This window comes from Cupressus sempervirens, chromosome 6 (genome assembly GCF_028749045.1).
Source record: "Cupressus sempervirens isolate cs-2001-9-10 chromosome 6, ASM2874904v1, whole genome shotgun sequence".
Classification (NCBI taxonomy): Eukaryota; Viridiplantae; Streptophyta; class Pinopsida; order Cupressales; family Cupressaceae; genus Cupressus; species Cupressus sempervirens.
The window spans coordinates 81,073,985-81,097,322 of record NC_143123.1 but is presented as its reverse complement, the minus strand read 5'-3'; the positions used below and the strand labels follow the sequence as shown (position 1 = coordinate 81,097,322).

At 38.2% G+C, this 23,338-nt stretch overlaps 1 protein-coding gene across 1 annotated transcript in view; it reads right to left on the bottom strand.

The window, feature by feature from the left end:
* Positions 1-606: 606 nt before the first annotated feature.
* Positions 607-23,338, bottom strand: part of LOC149551258 (Pleckstrin homology (PH) domain superfamily protein) — a 284,116-nt gene continuing 261,384 nt past the window's right edge. Inside the window, exon 10 of the mRNA XM_089786820.1 lies at positions 607-927. Within this exon, the coding sequence (XP_089642946.1) occupies positions 784-927 (144 nt within the window). The 3' untranslated portion in view covers positions 607-783. The remainder of the gene's footprint in view (positions 928-23,338) is intronic.

Sequence of the window (23,338 nt, the reverse complement as noted above, 5' to 3'; positions counted from 1 at the left end):
ATGCGGTAAACACAAGTCTCCCTCAAATAATCTGGTAAATTACAAACAAGATTTGTATGAACTATGAAAACTTCCCCTGTATTTGTTAGTCTTTGAAAGCTCCCAATGATTTATTTAATGTTTCTATAGCTCATCTGAATTGAGAAACCTTGCCAACATGAAACGGTTTTGTTTAAAAAGTTATTTGATAATAGATGTATGAATTAATCATACAATTCTATCCATTTCAACGTGTGGTTAATTCTTGAAACATTCGAAAGACATTTTACATAGAATGTGTAAATTAACTTTAGATGTTTTAAGCTTAATAGAAACAGCATTTGACTGCAGCCCAAAATATGAAAAATCATCTGCAAAACCTCCATGTGATAAAAGTAAAACATTAATAATTTTACTATTATAGAATGTTGCAGTAAATAAATTAGATTAGAAAATATCCAATCCAGGAAATTCTGACTATCTTCTTACATCTATAATATTTCTACATATATATTGCATGAAATAAAATTAAAAACATTATTAAGCTGCTCAGTCATAAAAAAAATTAAAACAGCACGATTCTCAAACACATTTTGAAATGATACACTACGTTGGAACAAAGAGACAGGACATGAAAATTGACTTTCCATTTGTTAGGCACCAATTCATTTTTATGGTTTTGTTACATTAAAGTTAAAACAGGACGATGGTCAAAGCAGGCTTTAGTACACAAATAATTGATCAATTGATCTGGCATTGGTCAGTGATGCTTTATATGACAAGATAACTTATATTTTAGGAATGTTATTCTGCAGCTGGTGCATTTTTATTGATAGCTCCCTCAAGTTTCTTTGCCTCATCTTCAGATTTCAGCTTTAACAAATACAGACGAGCTTTCCCAACCTCTTTCTTTTCTCTGCCTGCCTCATCATTTTTAAGCTCCCCATCCTGAAAGCAAAATACCAAGTCAATCGTTAAGGACAAAACTGATCAAATGGCCCCATAAAGAAGCATCAAAGTTTTGAAATTATCTCAGTAACACACTGTAATATTTCATAAGGCTTATGAATTATATAATTAAATGAAAATTTCCAAAATGTTATGAGATGCACGTAAGAGCATGTGTTCTTCAATTTCTTCTGTGGCGAATTATGTGGGCACTCTATGGTTTTCCCCAGAAGTGACCAAAATACCCAACTCCTTGAATCTTGAGTACTTAATCCATGCCAGCATTGCATGAATAATACTATTAATACAAGAAAACCCATCCAGTAGAAAATATGAAAAAGAGCAGAAACTTAGATATTTGAAAATTGATATTTAATTAAAAGAGTGACTGAGTGAAGGATAGTTAGAAGTAACATAGAGATTATTACATTTTCTCAGACCTTAGCTTACACACTAGTAGGATGTATAGATCCAGAACATATATCAAAAAGCATTTATATAAACAAACATTATTAACCAAAGCACTCGCTTAACCTTAATGAGCAAGCATACCAGAAAAAACAATCAAAGCATCTCTTTTGGCTTAGCTTTTTCCGTGAGACAATTGGAGTACCAATACTTTCCTAATCAATTAAGCAAAAGCAATAATTGCTATACCAACTTCCATATGAGTTTGTAATAGTGGATGCTAGTTATTAAGAACTATAACACATTCTTTGAAGACAGTGACCAACCATAGCAAGAAGACTCAGGAAGTCATGGAGTACTCACAAATTTTCAGAGTTTATCCAGAGACTAAATCATGGATTTTTATGTCAAGTTTCTGACAATTTTCTGCTAAGTACTCACTGAAGACTCTGCAAGTCGAAGCCCTTGACTAGAACTGTGCATCAAAACACAGATTAAATACTCCAAAAAGTTCCCGTCTTGGGGTTTTATCAGTATTGTTCTTATACATTTCAAAAACTTACGAAAATGGTGTGCACCATGAAGGTTTTTATGGTTTTGAAAGTCTCAATTGGGCTTGGTGGAAGGTTTCAGCTACCCAACCCTCCCCTGCAATGACAGGTAACTTGCTACAGGCACGCCCCATGGACCCCATGAGGAGCAGGACCCACAGACCCTTGCCAAACTCATTTGATACATTTTGTACCTGCATTCAATTCAATTTGAATAGAGATTTATTGTCGAACACTGTTCTGTGTTGTGTTTTGCTAAGAGTAGGAAGTTAAAATAGGAACACAACAAAAGTAGCATTTCGCTTGAGAATCAGTTGCAACTTTGCAAGTGGGTGAGTTGTTGCAGCATGAATTCATACAGCAATGCTTGCATTGTTTGTGCTATAAGAGCTCTGCACTGATTGCTTGTTTAGCCAAATGGGTGAGATCCCTGATTGAAAGTTTCAATAACAGATATGACTGCTCCTTTACTTCCAAATGACTGGTCTCAGTTATAAAGTATAAACTCTTCAATTAAATAGTTTATTGGAAAACAAAACCAATGAATAATCACAGCATACTCACCTCCATTACCATAAGATCAAACAATTATATTCTGATAAAAAAATATCATATGATAGTTACTTGAGTGTTTGTGACAAATTGTCAAATAGACAAACACAAATTTAAACGGGAACTGCACTAGAGAGGTGTTCTTATGGATCTATGTGTTAAGCCACAGGTGGTGCTTTGTGGGGGGGGCACTCAAACATAGATCACTCAGCTGGAACTGTGCAAAAAGATGAATGGGACTTGTTGCATCTCACAATAACTGAGTTATGAATGCTTGTGGTCAAGAAGTGTGTGGCTGCCTGTGCAACTCCAACATTCAGGTAGATAGATTGGGGTTTCACCATGCAGATGTGATTCAGTGTACAGATGAGTATTAGATGACAGCAATCAGATAGACTTCCAGATGATGATGGATATTTTTCTGTACTCACCTTTGGACCTGTAGTTTAAGCTTCCAAAATGGTGACGACATTTCAGAAAATGAAGCAGAGAGTAATGACTGGGCTGGTTATATGTATATGTATACACTGTAATAACCCCAACAGGTTATAATTTCTTCAAACACCAAAAACTTCTCTAGTTCAGTTGTTCGACATTTTGTCAAACACTTTTCAAGCAAGCTCTAACACCAATGTAATATACTCTTACAAGGAACTAATATGCAAGTGCAATTCTTTTGGTATTTTCAATGCAAATACATGAGAAATAGATATGAAATGCATACCTACAGCCAACTGACATTTTGACAAACAATTAACGTACAATAATGACTACAGCAATGCCAAAATTTGATTTTGAATTATCACAGCAAAATCATATGCTTATGAAGTACAATGATAACTACTCATAGTTACAAGAGGAACCTAATAATAGTGATGCCCAAGAATGGAAATGAATCAAACATAGTTACTGCAATGCGGCATCATATTGTAGCAGCCAAAATCTATTCTCCAATTTAAGCACAAATAGAACTCCTGAATTGAAGCTCTCCTGAATACCAAATTCAATAGATATTTCACCACCTCAAATGGTTGCAACACTGAAGGGTTGACGTTCTCCAATGGCTGACTAAAATTGGAAACTTTAGTGTCTTCTCCCAACTTAATATCAAATGCAATTCACAATAATCGGATGATAAATAATGAAGCTCTTACCTCTATTTATACTTTTCCTTCACCCTTTTAGAAGGAAATAAAACATTTAATAATTGCATTCTCTATAAGTTTCTCCCTTTCCAATAATTAATGTGCTTTTAGGAAATTAAATTACTAAAAGTTTCCCCCTTCCAATAATTAATGCACTTGCTAGAAGCTTCTCTCTTGCAATACAATAATTAATTTTGCTTCTAGAAAATTAAATTACTAGAAGTTTCCCCCTTCTAATAATTAATGCACTCTCAATTAATTAAATTAGTTAAATATAAAGTCACATTTTTATTTTTATTTATTTAATGACTTTATAAGAAATTAATTTAATCAATTTCTCCTTATTTCTCCACTTAGCGTTCGGAGAATGTCAAGGCTAAGAACTCCACTGAGATGCTAAAATGATGGGGACATTACAGTCCGCCCTCCTTGAAATTGCTTGTCCTCAAGCAACTTCAAGTCCGGATGCTGCAAAATCTCCTCATTCTCTCATGTTACATCCTCTACTGGCAGGTCCTTCCATTTCACCAAATACTCCCTTATAATGCGCCGCCTCAAGTTCCTTTCCCTGAAATCAATGATAGCCTCTAGCACCAATATAAATTTTCCCTCATCATCCAAGGGTGGGAGCATTGTAGAAGGAACAATATGATGTCCTAGCGCCTTTTTGAGGCATGACACATGAAAAACGTTGTGCACCTTACTCTCTACTAGCAAATCTAACTCTTAAGCCACCTCTCCCACTTTCCTAATAATCCTGAATGGACCATAATATCATAGCTTAAGTTTCTCAGCACCACTCTTCTTGAGAGTGGATTGACTGTAAGGCTGCAACATAAGATACACCATATCTCCAACCTCCAAAGTCCGCTTTGTCCTCTTTTGATCTACATACTGCTTCTACTGATTATGTGCCTTGGTTATATTATCCTTGAGAGTCTTAGCAATGTCTTAACTCTCCTGTAACAAATCACCTGCACTAGGTACTCTACTGTCACTCAAAAGCAAATACATAAAATTGGGTGCCTCATACCCATACAGGGCCGTAAAGGGTGACATCTGAATAGACATGTGATAAATGGTATTATAGCAATACTCACAAAGATAAATCTACTTTACCCATGCCTTCTATTGCCCTACTATATAATTTTTGAGATATCCCTCCACCCATTTATTCACTGTCTCTGTCTGACCATCTGTCTAAGGGTGGTAGCTAGTACTCAAAGTGAGCTTTGTCACTCACAATGCTCCGAGGTAAGCCATGTAGTCTGAATATCTCCTTGAAGAACAACTCTGCTACTTGTATAGCAATGATCGAAAAAAGTGTGCAAACTTCGTAAGGCGATCCACAACCACATATATGCAGTCCTTGCCTTGGGCTCTAGGCAGTCCTGTGATGAAGTCCATAGATAAACACTCCCACTTCTTATCAGGAATCGGAAGCAGCTGAAGTAAACCGCCTGGATAGGAGTGTTCCTTCTTATTTTGCTGGCAGGTGGGACACTCCCTAGTATACTGAAGTACTTCTACTTTGAGCCCTTTCCATGTGAAGCACTCTCTAATCTACCGATATATCTTGTAGAAACCAAGATGTCCTACCATAGGTGAATCATGAAAAGATTTAAGAACCATCCTCCTCACTGTTGAGCCTGGAACCAAAAATATTCGCCCTTTGTAAATGATGAGCTCATTCACAAGGATGTATCTGCTATCCTGAATAGTTCCATCTATGAATTCGGCAGTCACGCATCCTTTGCATACTCTGCAAGGATCAAGTCTCTCCAATCCTTTGATATATCTGTCAATAAGCTCAAATGGGGCCTATGTAATAAAACATCAGCAACTAAATTCTATGTCCCTTTAAAATATATAATATCAAAGTCATAGGACTGCAACTTGCTCACCCACTTCTGCTGCCTATCATTGAGATCTCGCTGCCCCAAAATGTGTCTTAGGTTATTATGGTCGGTTTTGATACAAAATTTGCTACCTACCAAATATTGCCTAAATTTAGCCAAAGCATGCATAATAGCTAACATCTCCTTATCATATATGCTAAAGCTCCGCTCTGGCCCTCTAAATTTCCTGCTCTCATAAGCAATAGGGTGCTTCTCCTGCATAAGCACCGCTCCAATGCCCTCTCCAAAAGCATCACAATGTAGCTCAAAAGGTTTGCTGAACTCTGGTAATGCTAACAGTGGATAGGAAGTCATCAACTCCTTAAATTTCTCAAAACACTCTTGTGCCTTAGGAGTCCACAAGAAAGCTCCCTTTCTCATCAAATCTATCAAGGGTGCTGCATGCCTGGAATATCCATCCACAAACCTCCTGTAGAAACCACATAATCCAAGAAAGCCCCTCAAATGTGTAAGGTTCACTGGTGAACGCCACTCCACAATGGCACGAATCTTTTCAGGATCCATGCGTATGCCTTCTGCACAGATGATGTGACCCAAATACAACAACTCTGTCATACCCAAATCACATTTCAACTCCTTTGCATACAAAGACTCTCTACCCAATATATCCAACACCGTGTCAAGGTGAGCCAAGTGCTCCTCCCAAGATCTACTGTACAACAAGATATCATCAAAGAAGACAAGTATAGATTTCCTCAACTAAGGATGGAAAACCCTATTCATTGTTGCTTGAAAAGTACTAGGTGTGTTAGTTAGCCCAAATGGCATAACTACAAACTCAAAATGGCCACAATGACATCCAAAGATTGTCTTCTCGATGTCCTCTTCTCAAAAATAGATTTGAGATCAGGTTATCACTAGATTAGAGTGAGAGTGCAGGACATCGAGAAGACAATCTTTGGATGTCATTGTGGCCATTTTGAGTTTGTAGTTATGCCATTTGGGCTAACTAACACACCTAGTACTTTTCAAGCAACAATGAATAGGGTTTTCCATCCTTAGTTAAGGAAATCTATACTTGTCTTCTTTGATGATATCTTGTTGTACAGTAGATCTTGGGAGGAGCACTTGGCTCACCTTGACACGGTGTTGGATATATTGGGTAGAGAGTCTTTGTATGCAAAGGAGTTGAAATGTGATTTGGGTATGACAGAGTTGTATTTGGGTCACATCATCTGTGCAGAAGGCATACGCATGGATCCTGAAAAGATTCGTGCCATTGTGGAGTGGCCTTCCTCATCCATCAACTCATCTATCCTGGGAGCGGGGTACCTGTTTTTAATTATCTTCCTATTAAGCACCCTGTAATGCACATCCTTAATGTCTCATCCTTCTGTTTCACCAACATCACTAAAGAAGTGAAAGGAGATTTACTTGGTCTAATGTGGCCCATAGCAAGTAACTCCTTTATGGTTTTTTTAATTTCATCCTTCAACCTCTTTGAATGCCTATAAGGTCTAATCATGATGGGCTTAGCCCCCTCCTCTAACTCAACGATGTGCTCAATACCCCTATCTGGTGGTCTACCGGTGAAATGTCATTGAACATGTTAGAGTGTTTAATTCTAAGCTTCCAAATATCAGGAGGATATTCAGTCTTCTGCTGCCCCTCCTATGATGGCATTAACATGCACTTTGCTGCCCACTCGATCTGATCATGTCGAATCAATCTAGCCATCCTCTAGAAAGAGACCATTCTAAAATCAGTGTTCCTGATTGCCTTAAGAATCTGTGTCTTCCCATTTACTTTAAACCTCATCTCCATCTCCTTGAGATTAAGAGTGAACTCACCAATATCATGCAACCAACTCATCCCAAGGACTATATCTGTATCTCCCATAGGCACAACATAGAAATCTACCTTAAAGGCATAATTATTAACTTCCAATGGGAGCCCAGTGATCTTATGATCACAATTGAAGACATAGCCATCAGCTACCCTCACTCTAATTCCCCCAAAATCCTCTGTTTGTATGCCATGCCTTTCCACCAACCTAGCATCAATGAAATTATGAGTAGCACCAGTATCAGCCAAAGTTATAACTAGCTGTCCAACAAGTACTCCTCTCATTCGAAATGATCCTTCTTACTTAATACTAGTGAGACGAGCTTCCCTAAGTTGCCCATCTCCTTCCCCATCCTTGAACTCCATTTTAGACAAGTTTTCAGCCTTGTCTTCTTTTTTTTCACCATCTATTTCCTCTATATCAGATTGCTGGTCTGAATTATCTAATTCGAATTCCTCATAGCATGCCCACATAACTTTGTTAGCTTTGCCCTTTGGTCTAAGAGGATAGTCATGGTTTGCATCGTAGGGTCCCTTATAGTAGAACTATAATTTTTTCTTTCTCAAATCATTTAATATTTCCTTGTCAAAAGGTGCTAGAGTTTTATCTTTAGAATCATTTTTAAAATTAGTCATCTTTAGTTTTTTATAAAATGGTTTGTTATCTTTATTAGAAGATACTCCTTTACTGAAATTTGTTTGCATGTTCCATACTTCTTGCCTTTTTCATAGCTTCCTGTAAAGAAATGGGATCCAATGCTTTTATCCAACCTCTCAGTGGTTTGGATAGGCCTTCAATGAAAACAACTATCAATCTACGCTCTGAAATGTTTGCCACCATGATTGCCAACCGCTAAAATTCACCAATGAAATGCTCCATGTTGCCTGTTTGTTTCAGCTATGCTAATTCCCAGAAATAAACCTCTAGATCTTTCTTGTCAAATCTTTCAACCAACCTATCCACAAAGTTTTGGTACTCGGTCACCTAATTATGCTGAAGTGTTACCATACCATGGTACCACCAATCATGTGCTACTCCCTCCAAATGCAAAGTGGCATATTTGATAGCTTCAATCTCTGTCATTAGCTTTAGTGCCAAAAATGTGTCAAGCTTATGAATCCAAGCTTGATCTATCATCTTACCACTCCCATCAAATGTAGGCATAGTAAGCTTGCCTGTAGCCCTCCTCAGCTCACTATTTTGACCCCTAGTCCTCCTATCCTGTCTGAGTGACCTGTAATGTTCTCTTCTCTGATTTACAAAACGTTCAAAGGTCATCCTCTCTCGAACCTGCAGTACCAATAGTTCTCATTCATCATTTGCAGCCACAAGGATATCTACAAATGTTTCATCCTCAACTTCCTCCATTGGTTCCTGTACCAGTTCCTCTTTAACAAAGGTAGGATGTGTGGGCCTGTCTGCTATTTTGAAAAGAGTTCTATGAACTCTAGGTGATCCCACTGCACTCCTGTTATCCTCTTGTTCCTGATTCCGTCTACGCTGTGGATTCATGCACTCAACCATGGTGGTGAGTGTCTACAAAGCCTGAGCCATCCGTTCTTGTCCTATCACCATTGCTCTATAAAATTCCCTTGTTTCCTGATCCTCATTCCTATTGTCTCTTGGTGGGCTATGCTCTTGCCTATCACCCATGGTGTCTAGCTGCCTATAAAAATCTTGTTCCCTGTCAAATAAAGCTTGCCTGCAAGTGGAAAATCTGTAAGAGGCAACCCCAGGTGACTGCATGTGATTGCTAAACCCTCAAGATGGCAGGATTTAGCTTTGATACCAATGTAATAACCCCAACAGGTTATAACTTCTTCAAACACCAAAAACTTCTCTAGTTCAGTTGTTCAACATTTTGTCAAACACTTTTCAAGCAAGCTCTAATACCAATGTAATATACTCTTACAAGGAACTAATATGCAAGTGCAATTCTTTTGCTATTTTCCATGGAAACTAGATATGAAATGCATATCGAGAACCAACTGACATTTTGACAAACAATTAACATACAATAATGACTACAACAATGCCAAAATGTGATTCTAAATTATCACAACAAAATCATATGCTTATGAAGTACAATGATAACTACTCATAGTTACAAGAGGAACTTGATAATAGTGATGCCCAAGAATGGAAATGAATTACTACAGCACGGCATCATGCATGCGTACTGTAGCAGTCAAAATCTATTCCCCAATTTAAGCACAAATAGAACTCCTGAATTGAAGCTCTTCAAATACCAAATTCAATGGATATTTCACCACCTCAAATGGTTGCAACACTGAAGAGTTGACGTCTCTCCAATGGCTGACTAAAATTGGAAACCTTAGTTTCTTCTCCCAACTTAATATCAAATGCAATTCACAATAATCGGATGATAAACAATGAAGCTCTGACCTCTATTTATACTTTTCCTTCACCCTTCTAGAAGGAAATAAAATATTTAATAATTGCATTCTCTAGAAGTTTCTCCCTTTCCAATAATTAATGTGCTTTTAGGAAATTAAATTACTAGAAATTTCCCCCTTCCAATAATTAATGCATTCGCTAGAAGCTTCTCTCTTGCAATACAATAATTAATTGTGCTTCTAGAAAATTAAATTACTAGAAGTTTCCCCCTTCTAATAATTAATGCACTCTCAATTAAATTAATTAAATATAAAGTCACCTTTTTATTTTAATTTATTTAATGACTTTATAAAAAATGAATTTAATCAATTTCTCCTTATTTCTCCACTTAGCCTTCGGAGAATGTCAAGGCTAAGAACTCCACTGAGATGCTAAAAAGACAGGGACATTACACACACACACACACATACATGCTTTAGTGTTTCTTATTAAGAAACAATCAAGTATTGATGGGGCCTCAAAACCCAGAACACATTTTGTAATGGGATTTAGAACCCACAAACAATGGTTGCACAAAAGAAAGCATCAATCAGCAGCAGCCCTACCAACAGCAAGACAACAGCAGCCTAAAAAACATACACAAGACGAGAGACCAGCTGCGCCGACAACTGCTGAAGCCACTTTACATAGGGTTTTGAAAGCCTCCCTCAAACATTAAAGGGTTTTGGCCAGCTTCCATAACCAGTAATGTGGGTTTTACATGGATCCCATAACCAACACAAAAAAATCAGCCATAAGGCAGCCAAGGGCCCAAAAGCCAAATATAAGCATTACATTCAAGGGGTCTTGAAAGGCTCCCCCAACCTTCGACAAGGAACAAGAAAGTTCCCATCACCTGAAAATCATTTCTGCATAGAAAAAATAGTTATCTGAGCCCAAGACCAAACTGGAGAAGCAGATAGACTACTCTTTAGGTACATGCTTTCCATCAGCTCCCAGGAAGGACCTATCAAGATCTTCACTCACAGCAATCTCCAGCACAAAAGGAGATCAATCCACTGCAATGGGAAAGGTCAGAGAATAACAAAGATGCAAATAATGATACCTATTCCAATCCACCAACACACTCTCCACCTCAATAGGAGAAATGGGGGTAGAATGAAGAGGACAGCAGGGAAAAAATCCTCTTACAGCAACCTTCTAGTTAGAGAAAAAACAATGAAAGAACAAGCTACCTATCTGAGAACTTGAGTTTCACAGGATAAAATACTCATGCACACCTCAACCTCAATAAGAGAGACATAAGCAACAGCCATAACAAAAATGCCTAACCAGGGAATAACATTGCTAATAGGTCTAAAGCACAACCACTATAGCAACCACATTTAGAGAGAGATCAGAGAGATCCTTCTATAAAAATAACTATAATGCCTCGTCAAAGAAAGCCGAGTAGGCATCTTAAGAAAAGCCAGGAAAAACTCCATACCCATCAAAATCCAGCTCACATACTAGGGACTGCAACAAGAACCACCAAAGGAACTGGCAAGAACAGAGCCCTTCAGTCTGAAGTCTCCCAAAATCTCGAGGGAGAGAAGAAAAGTGCAATGTCCCCTTTCTAGCTCAACATAGTTGGTTGTTTGGATTAGCCTATCAGTGGCCCTTGTAGGCTAAGTCAGATGGTTAGGTGAACTCAATTAGCATAACCAAAGGTCAATTCCCATTTTACAAGACAGGAGAGTTCAGGATTGCTCTTCATTTGCTTCGATTTGGCACACTTATTTATGGTAAATGTCTATTTCAAGAAAGCCAGGAATTCAGGCATTGGCCTGCAGTGCAACGATTGCTGCTTCTCTTTGTAAAAGCAAGATCTTATGCTCGATTTCTGAAATGGGAGGTTAAATAAACTTAATATAAAAAAGGTAAGGATTTCTGTCTTTAGCAGGGTGCCTGAACAAGTTTCTGACAGTATTTAGATTTGGCACCATTGCTTGGAGCAATTATTCAGACACTTACTTTCTATAGTAAGCCAAAGTTAACAAGTTACAATATCTTCTAGGGCACCTAGACTCAATTCTACTCAATGGTTGACTCATTCATCAGTTGGCTTAGTGGAATGACTTTATTGAGCACATTGATGTTATTTATCATTAAGAAAATTGCTTTTGTAATGATAAATTCATTATATAGTTTAAAGTTAAATAATGAGCGGGGCCAAATGACACATTAAAAATTTAAATAAGTATAATATTAAAGGAGGCTAACCATTTAATGTTTTCCTGAGTCAACATGAGCACATGAAAAGCAATATCATTTATCACGTGAGGTGCATTTAATGAATTTAATTAAAAAACAAAAGCAAGTATTTGGCATTAAGTATATAAAGGGCTTCATGAAGTAAATGGCGCATTATGATGAATTGATTTCCTGACTTGGTTTTTGGTGTGAGTTCTTAGGAAATTGGTGCAATTTGTCCAAGGGTTTCTGCACTTGGAGAAAAATAGTTTTCTTCCAGGATTTAGCATGTGAGTATTGAAATAAGCACTGAAATCTACTCTAGTGGGTGGCTTATCTCAGAGCCACATTTGTGCATGAATTGGTAAGAGGAAATTAATAGTTGAATTAAAGGGCAATTGGCTATTGCAGAGATAAAACACAAGTTGTCAGCTACAGGAATTCATAGCAATTCAAAAAGGGTTTTATGCACTCAAAGGGGGCAGTCGTGCTTCAGACTAGGCCACATGAGTCCTTGGATGCTAGGCATTTGGGCTGGAGTTAGTACAATCTGCATTTGGCACCCAAAATAAGAATGGAGTTTGAAGCAAAGCTGAAGTCATGCATTGTTTAGTGATTTTGAAAATACTTGGGCACAATTCTTTATGCTATGTTTGGTACCAACTAACCTTTTCTTGATGCACCTTTCCATTTCACGTTTATAATTGCCAATAAAAATTGCTTCCATTTCTGCAGTTATTTGTGATCTTGTTTAAGTCTTCAAAATTGTCATTTAAGTGACTGAATTTTTAGTCCCGTGTCATGTCCCCTCTTTAGCTCTATCTAGAAGTGACATGAGAGTTAGCCTATTATGGAGTCTCGTAGTCAAGTAGTGGTGATCAGGGTCTCAATCAAGGTTTTCAGTGTTTGGATTTGATATTTTAGGTAGTAGTAGATCAGTTGAGAGTAGTTCCTTGATTTTAGGAGGAGATTCCTACCTTTTAGGAGGTTATGACGTTTTCCAGAGTTGAGGTTCTATGAGATCACCCCTGATCTCAATTTTAGGATATTTGGGTGTGTTCCCTATTTTTTAGGAGTATCCCCAAATTTGAGGGTGAGACTACCAGTTGGCCCAGGTTGTCCAGCATCAATCACAGGCAAGTGACAAACTTAGTTTCATGTTTTAGAGGTGTTTGGATTGTTCCTTGGCTACTTGGGAAATATTTTAATATATTTAAATATTCTCCTAAGTTAGCATTTTAATAATTTAAATAAGGCTAAGTGTTTAGCCATTTTGGAGTAATAAGGAGTTTTTTTGGCTCCATTTGGATCGATTGGCCTATGTGTGATAGCTCGATGGAAAGAGCTCAGTCTCTACTATTTGATTATCACTTGTCGGGACTTATTTGATGCTTGGAGCTATTTCTCATTAATAAAGTAATGATTTCTTTTTTGGGCACCTTTATTGGGAAATAATTTTATATTATAAAGTTCAAATGAAATCTACTTTAGGGTTCTTTTAGGGTTCGATTTGCCTTGGAGAGGGGATATAAGGAGATGGTAACCTAAAGGTGAATATCTTTATCATTTTGTCAACCTATTTTGGACACCATCGCTCTCGAAGAGCATTCCTCACCTAGGATGCAAACCCTAATGCTAGGAGCAGATTTGTTGGGGCATAGCCCTCAACAAGTTCAGATTTGAAGGTTCTTATGCATACAGTTTGATCAAGGCAGGGGATCGATTTCTAGTATTGTGGTCACACTTTGCAGGTAGTAGATTTTTAGCGAAGGCAGCCATTTTGGTTCAGCCTGGCGTGTCTTTATAGCAACTCACAAGAGGAATTCTAGAGTGTTTATTTGCAGCAGTCTGGAGTTGTTTTATTGCAGCAACTTGGGCTTTATCATTTGAACTTGTTTGACTGTAGTTGGTTCCCATATTCAGCTAGTGCCAACCTTGTTTGAAGTACATCTGTATTGGTACTATTCTAAAATAAGTCAGACTCTGCTGATAGGGTTTTAGAATCATTTCCAGATTAGTATGTATTGTTGCATATGATTTCTATCACTTCTATTTTATCAGTTACTGTTATTTATTCATTGTGATACCTATATTTATATAATTAAACATTATAACAGTAGCAGAGCAAATATCCATTTGAGATATTTCATCCTATGATTGAAATAGCCAACAATTGTTGTAAGAAACAGTCAGTTTGTATGCAAAATGTATGACGGAATGCCTTCAAACAGTCTGATGCATACTCAAAATGATATATATGCCAAGTGTTTGTTAAACTGTATTTTCTATGAATGTATGACGTTTAGAGATTTAAATCAGTTTTGAGCTTACAAGTGTTTGATAAAATGCCTATGTATGAGTTCAAGACATTGTAGATCAACAAATACCTGTCAATTTTCAGTAGCAATTGAAGAGAGTCAGAAGGGTTCTATAAGGAAGGACCAAAAACACCAAAATGAAAGCGTCTCCCATAGCCTTTATACCAGTTGAAATCCTAATGGAAAGCTTGCCAATAGACCACACTGAAACCAACCCCAAGCCTAGGGCTTCCACTACAAAGAACCCCCAAGAAACCCAAGCACAATCTTGGATATCTCCAGTGCAAAGCACGTAATAGTGGCAAATATCAAAACCCATAGCCACAACCGAAAAATAAACTTGCAAGGACCTCAAGCCCCCAAAATGCCCACTTATAGCGCAACAATAAAGGCATCCTTCTTAGACAAACAGAAAATTGTCTATAAACCCCATGCCACGTGCCATCACCAACACCAAGAATGGAAAAAACAACACCCAAAAGGGCCAGCTACAAACCCACAAAAATAGGGAATCATGTTGCAAGAGGCAAAAATGCTCCAGCGCATCACCACCAAAAGAAGGTACAAACCCATAGCAGAATCAAGATCTGACTCCTCCAACATCCCCCAGAACAAACCCTAGCAACAGCTGTAATACCTAGGGGAAAAGTTAGAATTAAAATGCATGTTGTGTGGGGTATTTGAACCCAAAAGCTCATGCATTTTGAAAAAACATGTCTTTTTCCTTCCTAAAAACATGTCATTACTCTTCCACTAGAGGCATTTTGATATGTTAGTGAATATGGCGGGCTTTTATAAAGTTCAAACAAGATGTTTTTCCCTTCAAAAAGAACATCATGACATATGTTAACATGCCAATACATAAAAGTGGTGATTTTTAAGACAAAAGCATGTGCGTTTGTTTTCAAAAAGCATGTCATTACATACTTTGAAGGCATTTTTGACCAAATCTTCATATGGGTGGCAAATTTTGACCCAAAAGCATGTGTTTTTTACAAAGTTTCGAGAATCAACACAAAATCGCCTGAATTGCCAGTTTGGTGATTAGATTTAACCTGGGCGATTTTTCACCAATCGTGAATCGGATTAGTTGATTAAATAAAATTAAATAATATATTCATGAATCTAAAGTTTATGACTTATAAGTTGTGCATTTTAATTGTTGATTATGTAATTTTAAAGTTGTAAATGAGACTAATTGTTTTTGTTTTCCCTTATTTCAGAGAGATGGTGGCAAATGTTTGGGCCCACAACCCCAAAACTTCAAAAAATAGCCATCCGTATTCTGACTCATCCAAGCAATGCTTCTAGATGTGAGCGAAGTTGGTCCATGTTCGAGCACATCCACTCAAAGAGGAGAAATAGGTTGATTGTGCAGAGGTTGAATGATCTTGTCTTTGTTCATTACAGGAACAGACAGATTTTGGGCACTAGCTCCTCTCCAATCATTCTGGAGGAGATTGATCCAAAGTCAGAGTAGCTCACTGAGGCCGTGGATCTAGTCTTCACTGAGGAAGACCATGAGTGGGTTTATCATGTGAATAGAGAGGCCGAGGCTATGGCCATGGAAAAGGAGGCAGCTAGAGCACGTTTAGGCACTGGTAGACGCACACACGCATGGACAGACACAGGCTGTAGTGATGTTGTTCGTGAGCCCATCTTACATGTGTGGTTTATGGCTCGGTAGTCCTCTAGGACCTACCTTAGACGTCTTTCTAGTAGGAAAACTAGATACTCAGAGGCTAAGGTTGAGGCTGCGACCGAGCTTGAGGATGATGATGAGGCTTGAGCTGGAGCCTTGTTTTTTCGTTTTGTTTACAAATATTGATAGACATACGTTTCATGGATCTTCATCTAAGATTCTTACATACATTTATGATTTGATGTCTTATGGATCTTCATCTTACATACATTCTATGATTTGAATCATTATGATCATATGATTTCTATTTACTTCAGCCACAACCTACAATTTACATTTTACGTGTAACATAGTTACGTATGTGATGAATTTATCATTTATGTTCCATGTTTATGTATGTTAACTTCTATTTGATGATGTTAAAGTGTGTTTAAGTTATAGTCAATAAAGACTCGTGAAATAAGTATTAAATTGTTAAAATCTCTAAATTTAAAGGGTTTTTTTAAATTTGCCGACTCATAGCCAATTCACGATTTGATTCGGCCTTGCTAATTTCGGTTCTCATTACTTTGGTTTTTTAATACTAGAAAGTGTGTCCTTGTTTTATAATTGTTGGGGATCAAAATAGCAATTTTTGCTTGAAAAGCACATGTTTTTCATAATCAAATCTATGTCTGTACTTCTTTCATGCATTCTCGATAAGTGGTGATTTTGGGCAAGAAAGCATGTGATTTGGAGGTTGAAAAGTGTCTTTATTCATTTCTTAAGATGCTTTTCTATCAACCAAGCAATAGTGGCAATTCTTGAGGAAAAATTATATGTTTTTGACATGTAAAAACCCACTTATTTCGGACATTTTAAATAAAAACAGGATTTTCAAGCACAAAATCAGAAGATTCATGGTCAAAACTCAATCATTTTTGCTTCCTATAGAGTCATTTTTGCAATAAATCTCTCAAGGATTATTCTTGGCTACTGAAAAGTGCAGAGTTCAGAGGATCTTGTTCATATTACAGCCCATTTAGGAAACATTTTTGCCCAAAAATGCCTTGTGTTTGAGCATTGTTCTTCATCAAATCTTCAGCTATTTGCCTCAAGGTAAGATTTAAAACATTGTTTATTGTTTCTAGCTTGTATACAAAATTTTTCAAGTTACATATAATGCTTTGGATGTCATTTTTAATATCCATTGCATATTGCATGCTTGGTCAAAATGGTTGCTAAAATGAAACATTTTTAATCTCCAACTTCCTACACTTGGCAAGCTATGAATTTTGACTCAAGAAATGCAGTCATTTTGCAAAGATTGAGTCAAGATTCAAAATCTATTCAACTCATTCATGCAATCATTCTATATCCGAAAATCTCTTTGGATTCATTTTCAGATTTTGCATAAGAGACTAAAAGACTTTTTCCCTTGCTTTTCGAGGAAACAGTTGTCTGCATGCACATACTTGTCATGATAGAGGACATCACTCCAAGTAAAGGTAAAGAGACACAAAAAATGAAGTACCAGTATGACTAGTATCACAATCCATGTCTCCTTCACAAGTCACTTTGTATTGTGAAAACATTAAGGGCACTAATATCTCACACTTTGATATCGAGGATTTCTTGAAGAGAGTAGATGTTGCATCTACAAGTGATATGTTGTATATCGAACAAAGTGGCACTCATCTAATTTCCACTTTTCCTTTGGTTGGTCATGAGTCTGAGTTCATAATTTCATGTGTCAGCGCCAAGAAATATTAGAGATCAAGATGGGAAGACCATTATTAGTTTGGATTCGGAAACTCTTGATCGAATCTTCTGAGTTCGACTCTCTTAATTGGTGACTGACATCACTAAATAAAAAGCTTTGGAAAGATGGAACAATGATCTGGTGGAATGCAATAGGTATGTGAATGGCAACTAGTTGACAAACAAGAGGCAAAATCTTGTTAGATGGCCAAAAGGAGTGTCGTTTTGATTACAAAGAAGGTATCAATGATCTTATCACTATGCTTGGTCACATCGCTAGACTCAAAAGAATCGAATGTTTTTGAGCCATGGATGTACAAGTATATCTCTCTCATCGTTTGTCCAAAACAAAAGATCTTTTGGGAAGAGACAATAAGTGATATGTTATTGGAGTAGTTTTCCTAGCTCTCTTCAAGTGGGATTTTCTATATGAACTCATATCTAATATACATTGTTGCTTCCTTGGGTTCATTTTTGGGCGTATCTACAAAGGGTGACTGCATGACAATGCCTGTATGGAAGTATCTTGATCGGCTCATGTTAAGATCTAGTCACATGCATCATAGGAGTATGCAAGATGTCTTCTTTGAGCATTATACATTCTTATTCAACAAGGAACTGCCAAAGAATAGTGTGTCCAACAAGGTTTGTGCAAAGTGAATGAGTATGGTTGAATGTTCCTCTCGTTCTCCAACTTGACATACATGAAATTTGGTTATATTAGAGATGAGCCATATATCATATCCCTTTTTTAGCTCTGTCTAGCAGTAAAATGAGAGCTAGCCTATTATGGAGTCTCGTAGGATGGCAGTGGTGATCAGGGACTCAGTTAGGGTTTTTAGCATCAGGATTTGGTATTGTAGGTAGTAGTAGATTAGTTGAGAGCAATTCCTTGATTTTAGGAGGCAGTTCCTTGATTGTAGGAGGAGATTCCTACCTTTTAGGAGGTGGTGAGGTTTTCAGAGTTGAGGTTCTATGAGATCACCCCCTGGTCTCAATTTCAAAAGATTTGGGTGTAATAACCCCAACAGTTTATAACTTCTTCCAACACCAAAAATCCTAATACTTCAGGGGTTTGACATTTTGTCAAACAGTTTGCACCACTGATACAACCCTAACTATCAAGGACACTTAGAGAACCAATGCTTAAATTAAGATAATTCATAAATCAACCCGTCTTGTAATCTAAACAGCCTTATGAATAGATAGTGTGCTATTAAGTTTATCAAATTGGGCATACAATTGTTAAATTAAGAAATTGATAACCTCAATTCACCAAATGGACAAATACAGATCTGTGGCAAAACTGATAACAAGGATTAAATTCCTCTGGCTTTAAAAGAGAAAACAACATCAAGAACCTAGGATGCCGCTGATGGATTCGGTCTGTCCTTTACCTCCCTAAGAGCATTTTCTAAAGTTCCTAGCTCATCATTCATTGCAATTCTCAATGCTTGAAAGTCACGAATAGCTATCTTCATTCATTCCTGCCTTCCTGAAAATTTGAAAGCAATGCTATGCACAAGTTCCGCTAACTCTGAGGTAGAACGGATGCCACCAGCTAGACGAGCTTCTGCAATCTTTCTTTGTATTATACGCTACCGACTTTCTTCTCCCTAGTCACGTAAGATGCACCCCAACTCTGCTCTGGCCATGTACTTACTATATCTTCTGTTCTGTGAAGTGCCTCTGCAGAACTCGTAGTCACCTTATCTTTGTCTCCTCTTACCCACGTTGATGGCAGATTATGCAATATGATTCCTTGAAGTCAAATCGCCTTGGATGCTAGACAGCAATGGCACACGGTATTAACCAATATGGAGATCGCAGGCACAAGGTGAAGGACGTCTAGCTTGCACAGTCACTTGAGGCTGAGAGGGCAGATCCCACACAACTCGCAATGAAGAACCAATATATAATGCCGTCCAGTCCAAGGAGAATGAAATTGGCCCAGAACTCACCAAACTTGCACACCAATCAGAAAATGCTGTCCTCCTGATATAATTCAGCAGTCCACGATGAATGTGGATTCAATTGTTGGCTTGCCCGTCTGCCAGTCTATGCGATTTTATATATATAAAACGGCACCTGACTTAATTAAATTGTTCCAGCCTTCGGCTTGACTTTGAGGCACCACAACCTTGTTGAAATCTGCTGGAGGATGCTCGGCTATTGAGTTCGCTGGAAGGTCTTGGGAAATCGCAAGAGATGAAAGATCATATATGCCTCCGCCTGCTGTAGTATTGGCTCCAAAATCGGTAGCCAAGCTTTGCATATATTTCTGACCCTTGCTGTTTCAGCTAACTCCTACGATCTTGCTCCAGGGATGATGCATCCCAATTATTAATGCTGATTGAATTATATACACTTCCAGTCGTCGCTAATAAGGATGGATTCTCTTCCTCAATTCTGGCTGACAAAGGACAAAGGGGATTCTATACTGTAGCTATCTCTATGTAATTATTTGGCCTTAGACCCAAATTAATACCCTGATGAAATGACTGAATGTCACCTCCAATCTGCAATAATTCAGATGATATTTCACACCCTCAAAATTGCATACCTATTGAGAGTTTTCGTTCTCAATGGCCAGTTGTGACAATTGCAGAAACCCTAGGCTCCATAATGCACATGTGATTGAATCACAATCTGATAACAAGAGAGAAATAAACAACTGCTTGATTAGAATGGAGCCCTGAGGTGCCTATTTATTCTTTTCTCTCCATTTTCTCCAGAAGCTTCCAGAACATTATTTTATTTTATCTATTAAGTGACTTTATAAAATATTTTTATAGTCCAAGTCACTTTATTAAATTAATTAAATATAAAGTTACCTTTTAATATTTATTTATTTGATAACTTTATAAATAATTAACTTAATATCACTTATTTATTTAATTAAAATAATTAATTAGTCGTCCTCATAAAATATTCATTATTTTGGACAACCAAATTAATTAAATTAATTAAATCGAACTACCTCCAAAAATGGGGACATGACAGTCCGCCCTTCCTGAAATTGCTTGTCCCCAAGCAATGGCTGAACCATAAACCAATCAATCCGCTTGGATCCCAAATGAGAACCTGTGTGATATCCCAATCCTCACCATACTCCCATGGAGAAATCATTAACATCAACAATACAAGAATCAGCAACAGAAAAACGGCACTCAACACCCAAACCACTGACAACTCTGATGAAATCATCTGAAGACCAACTGTAGATGTCGATAAAAGAAACCATTCTGCGGAACTTAAGCCAACTGAAACATCGACTCTATCAAAACTCAAGTCCCTGTCTAATTGATACTTGCACCTAACTGCACTGTGGATATGACAACAACCATAGGTACCTGAGTCACTGCCACCAAATCCAATCACTGATAAACTGTTCCGGGTGTGTCGATACTGCAAGCTGTGTAACTTTCAATACCGATTCTATTTTCAAAAGATGGTGCCAATCCATCCCATAATGGATGGTAAGAACTATACTTGCGTGAAATCAAATCTTCTATCTCTAGGTCAAAAGAAAAATGAGGAGCGTACCCCACCATATAATGCCGGTAGGAACCCCCAAACTCTGCTACTGGCTCACCATCACTGAACTGGGAATCAACAGATGGCTCCAATCTCTGGCTCCGAGTGGCTGTAGGCTGGATAGGATCCTGTGCACTCCGCTCAACAAACCCCACCTCAAAATCCCTGTGAGGTAGCATAGTAGAAAGGATCACTATAATCTTCTCAACCAATCTGCAAATAACACTAGTACCTTGGATGAGAACACCTTCTGTCACTTTATGCGAGTCCAAATGAACACATGCACTATCCAGCAAATACTCCATGAACGGTTCAATACAGTAAAAATCATACGAGGAAGCATCAGCATACTTCCCTGCACACCACAACTGATCCTCCTGTAAAGGTGGCATGTTCAACTGTACCACACTGTCATCTATCTGGGAAGAATCAATCTGGAGACTCGACCCCACTAGTATCCCAAACTCATTAGGCCCAGCTACTTCCAAATCCTGAACATGTGTGTCAGTCCCAACAACATGCTCCTCAGTAGCAACTGCAGGAGTGTACTCACCACCAACCACCTCAAAATGAACTGGGTCTGGGGCTGGTTTTGACCGCAAATGCTCCAACTCCACGGTCACCTCCTTTAACTAAAACTGCGACTCCTGTAGATCTCGCTGTGTGTCCTCTAAAGCCTCAGTAGTCGCTATGAGCTCCTGGGAAAGCTCACTCACCTCCTCTTCACGATCCAAGAGTGCCTCATAGGCTGTACTTCCCCACTCAACCAGGTGATCACGGTCGGCTACCAATCGTAAGTAATCCTGCTTCAAAATCCGAACAGCTTCACGCAAGGCATGAATCTCTGCCAAAGAAAAGTAACCACCGCTGGACTCATCTGTCATAGAAGCACCCCAGCCAGTAACAGCCAACAACTGACGAGCAGTATCAAAATGCTCACAAGCGATAGCAATGTCTCGCTCACTAACTCTCAACTGGCTAGACACATGATGGCACTGGCTAGACTGTCTCCTACAATCCTCCTCTGATGCACTAGTGCTGAGTATCCTCAAAGTTACTGGTTTCTAGAATATTGTCATCGATATCTCGCGAATCAACTCCAAAGTTCATATCAACATCCAAAGTATCAAAAACTGTAGCACTGCTGTCCAATTCCTCTGTACCAAAAGAAACTGCCACGGAAACTAAGTTTTCAAAACTACCCACTGCATCCTCCTGGATGTCATCAAGGCCAATATGATCTTGGGACTCATCTGTACACACTGCCAAATATGAAAAATCTTCAACACCTTCCAGCAAGAATGGTCGACTGGATATATGAACCAAGCCCAACACCGGTGTATAAAAACTAATACCAACATCGGATAAGCTGCTGGCACAAGGAAAGACAACCCCGTGTATTCTGCTAATCAAGTCCATGATAGCACTGCTACCATAAAGTGCTAAAGATCTCAGTTGAATCCCAAACGCCGATGAAAGATTCTCGAGTCCATATCCGTAAACAAGAAACAACTGGTAACTCAAGCAAACTCCTTACCTGAGTAATATGACTAGTACCAACCAACTCCACATATCTGTCTGATATTGTCCCTGTATCTTGGATGTGAATGCAAGATGAACTCGCCACATTATCAGCGACCACATATGATCCATCTACTGCAGGAAGCTGAATGTCAGGCGTGCAAGATGAAACTAAGCTTAGCTCCATGCCATGCTCATTCCCATGTCTCTCCCAGTCCTGTAATGCCAATGGAGCATTCACCAAAGTTGCTCGAATGTCCTCAAGCTCACGAGAAAACCTGTCAACTTCCTCCTTCCTCCTCAAGGCATCTGAATAGTCTCTGACAAGTCTAAGAAGATGGTCACGATCTGATAGAAGATGTAAATAACTCATCTTCATCGTTCCCATTCCTTCCCTAATCGCCTGTAAGTCAACACAAGGAAACTTGGCCTGAACTCCTTTATGTCTACCCTGTAACTGAATTATCCGGATGTGTTCCTCTATCATATCTCGCATTCTGTCATGACGAGATAATGAAGTCACAATGCTATCTTCGCTCACCTTCAGCTGGCTAGATACATCATGTGAAGTACAACCAACCTCAACCTTATGTGACGAAGCATCTATCTGTGCCTGGTACTCTCTTTCAGCAAAGTCATGAATGCTCAATGTCTACTCATCTCCACCAGGTATCTTACTATCAACATCCTCATCATCATCTG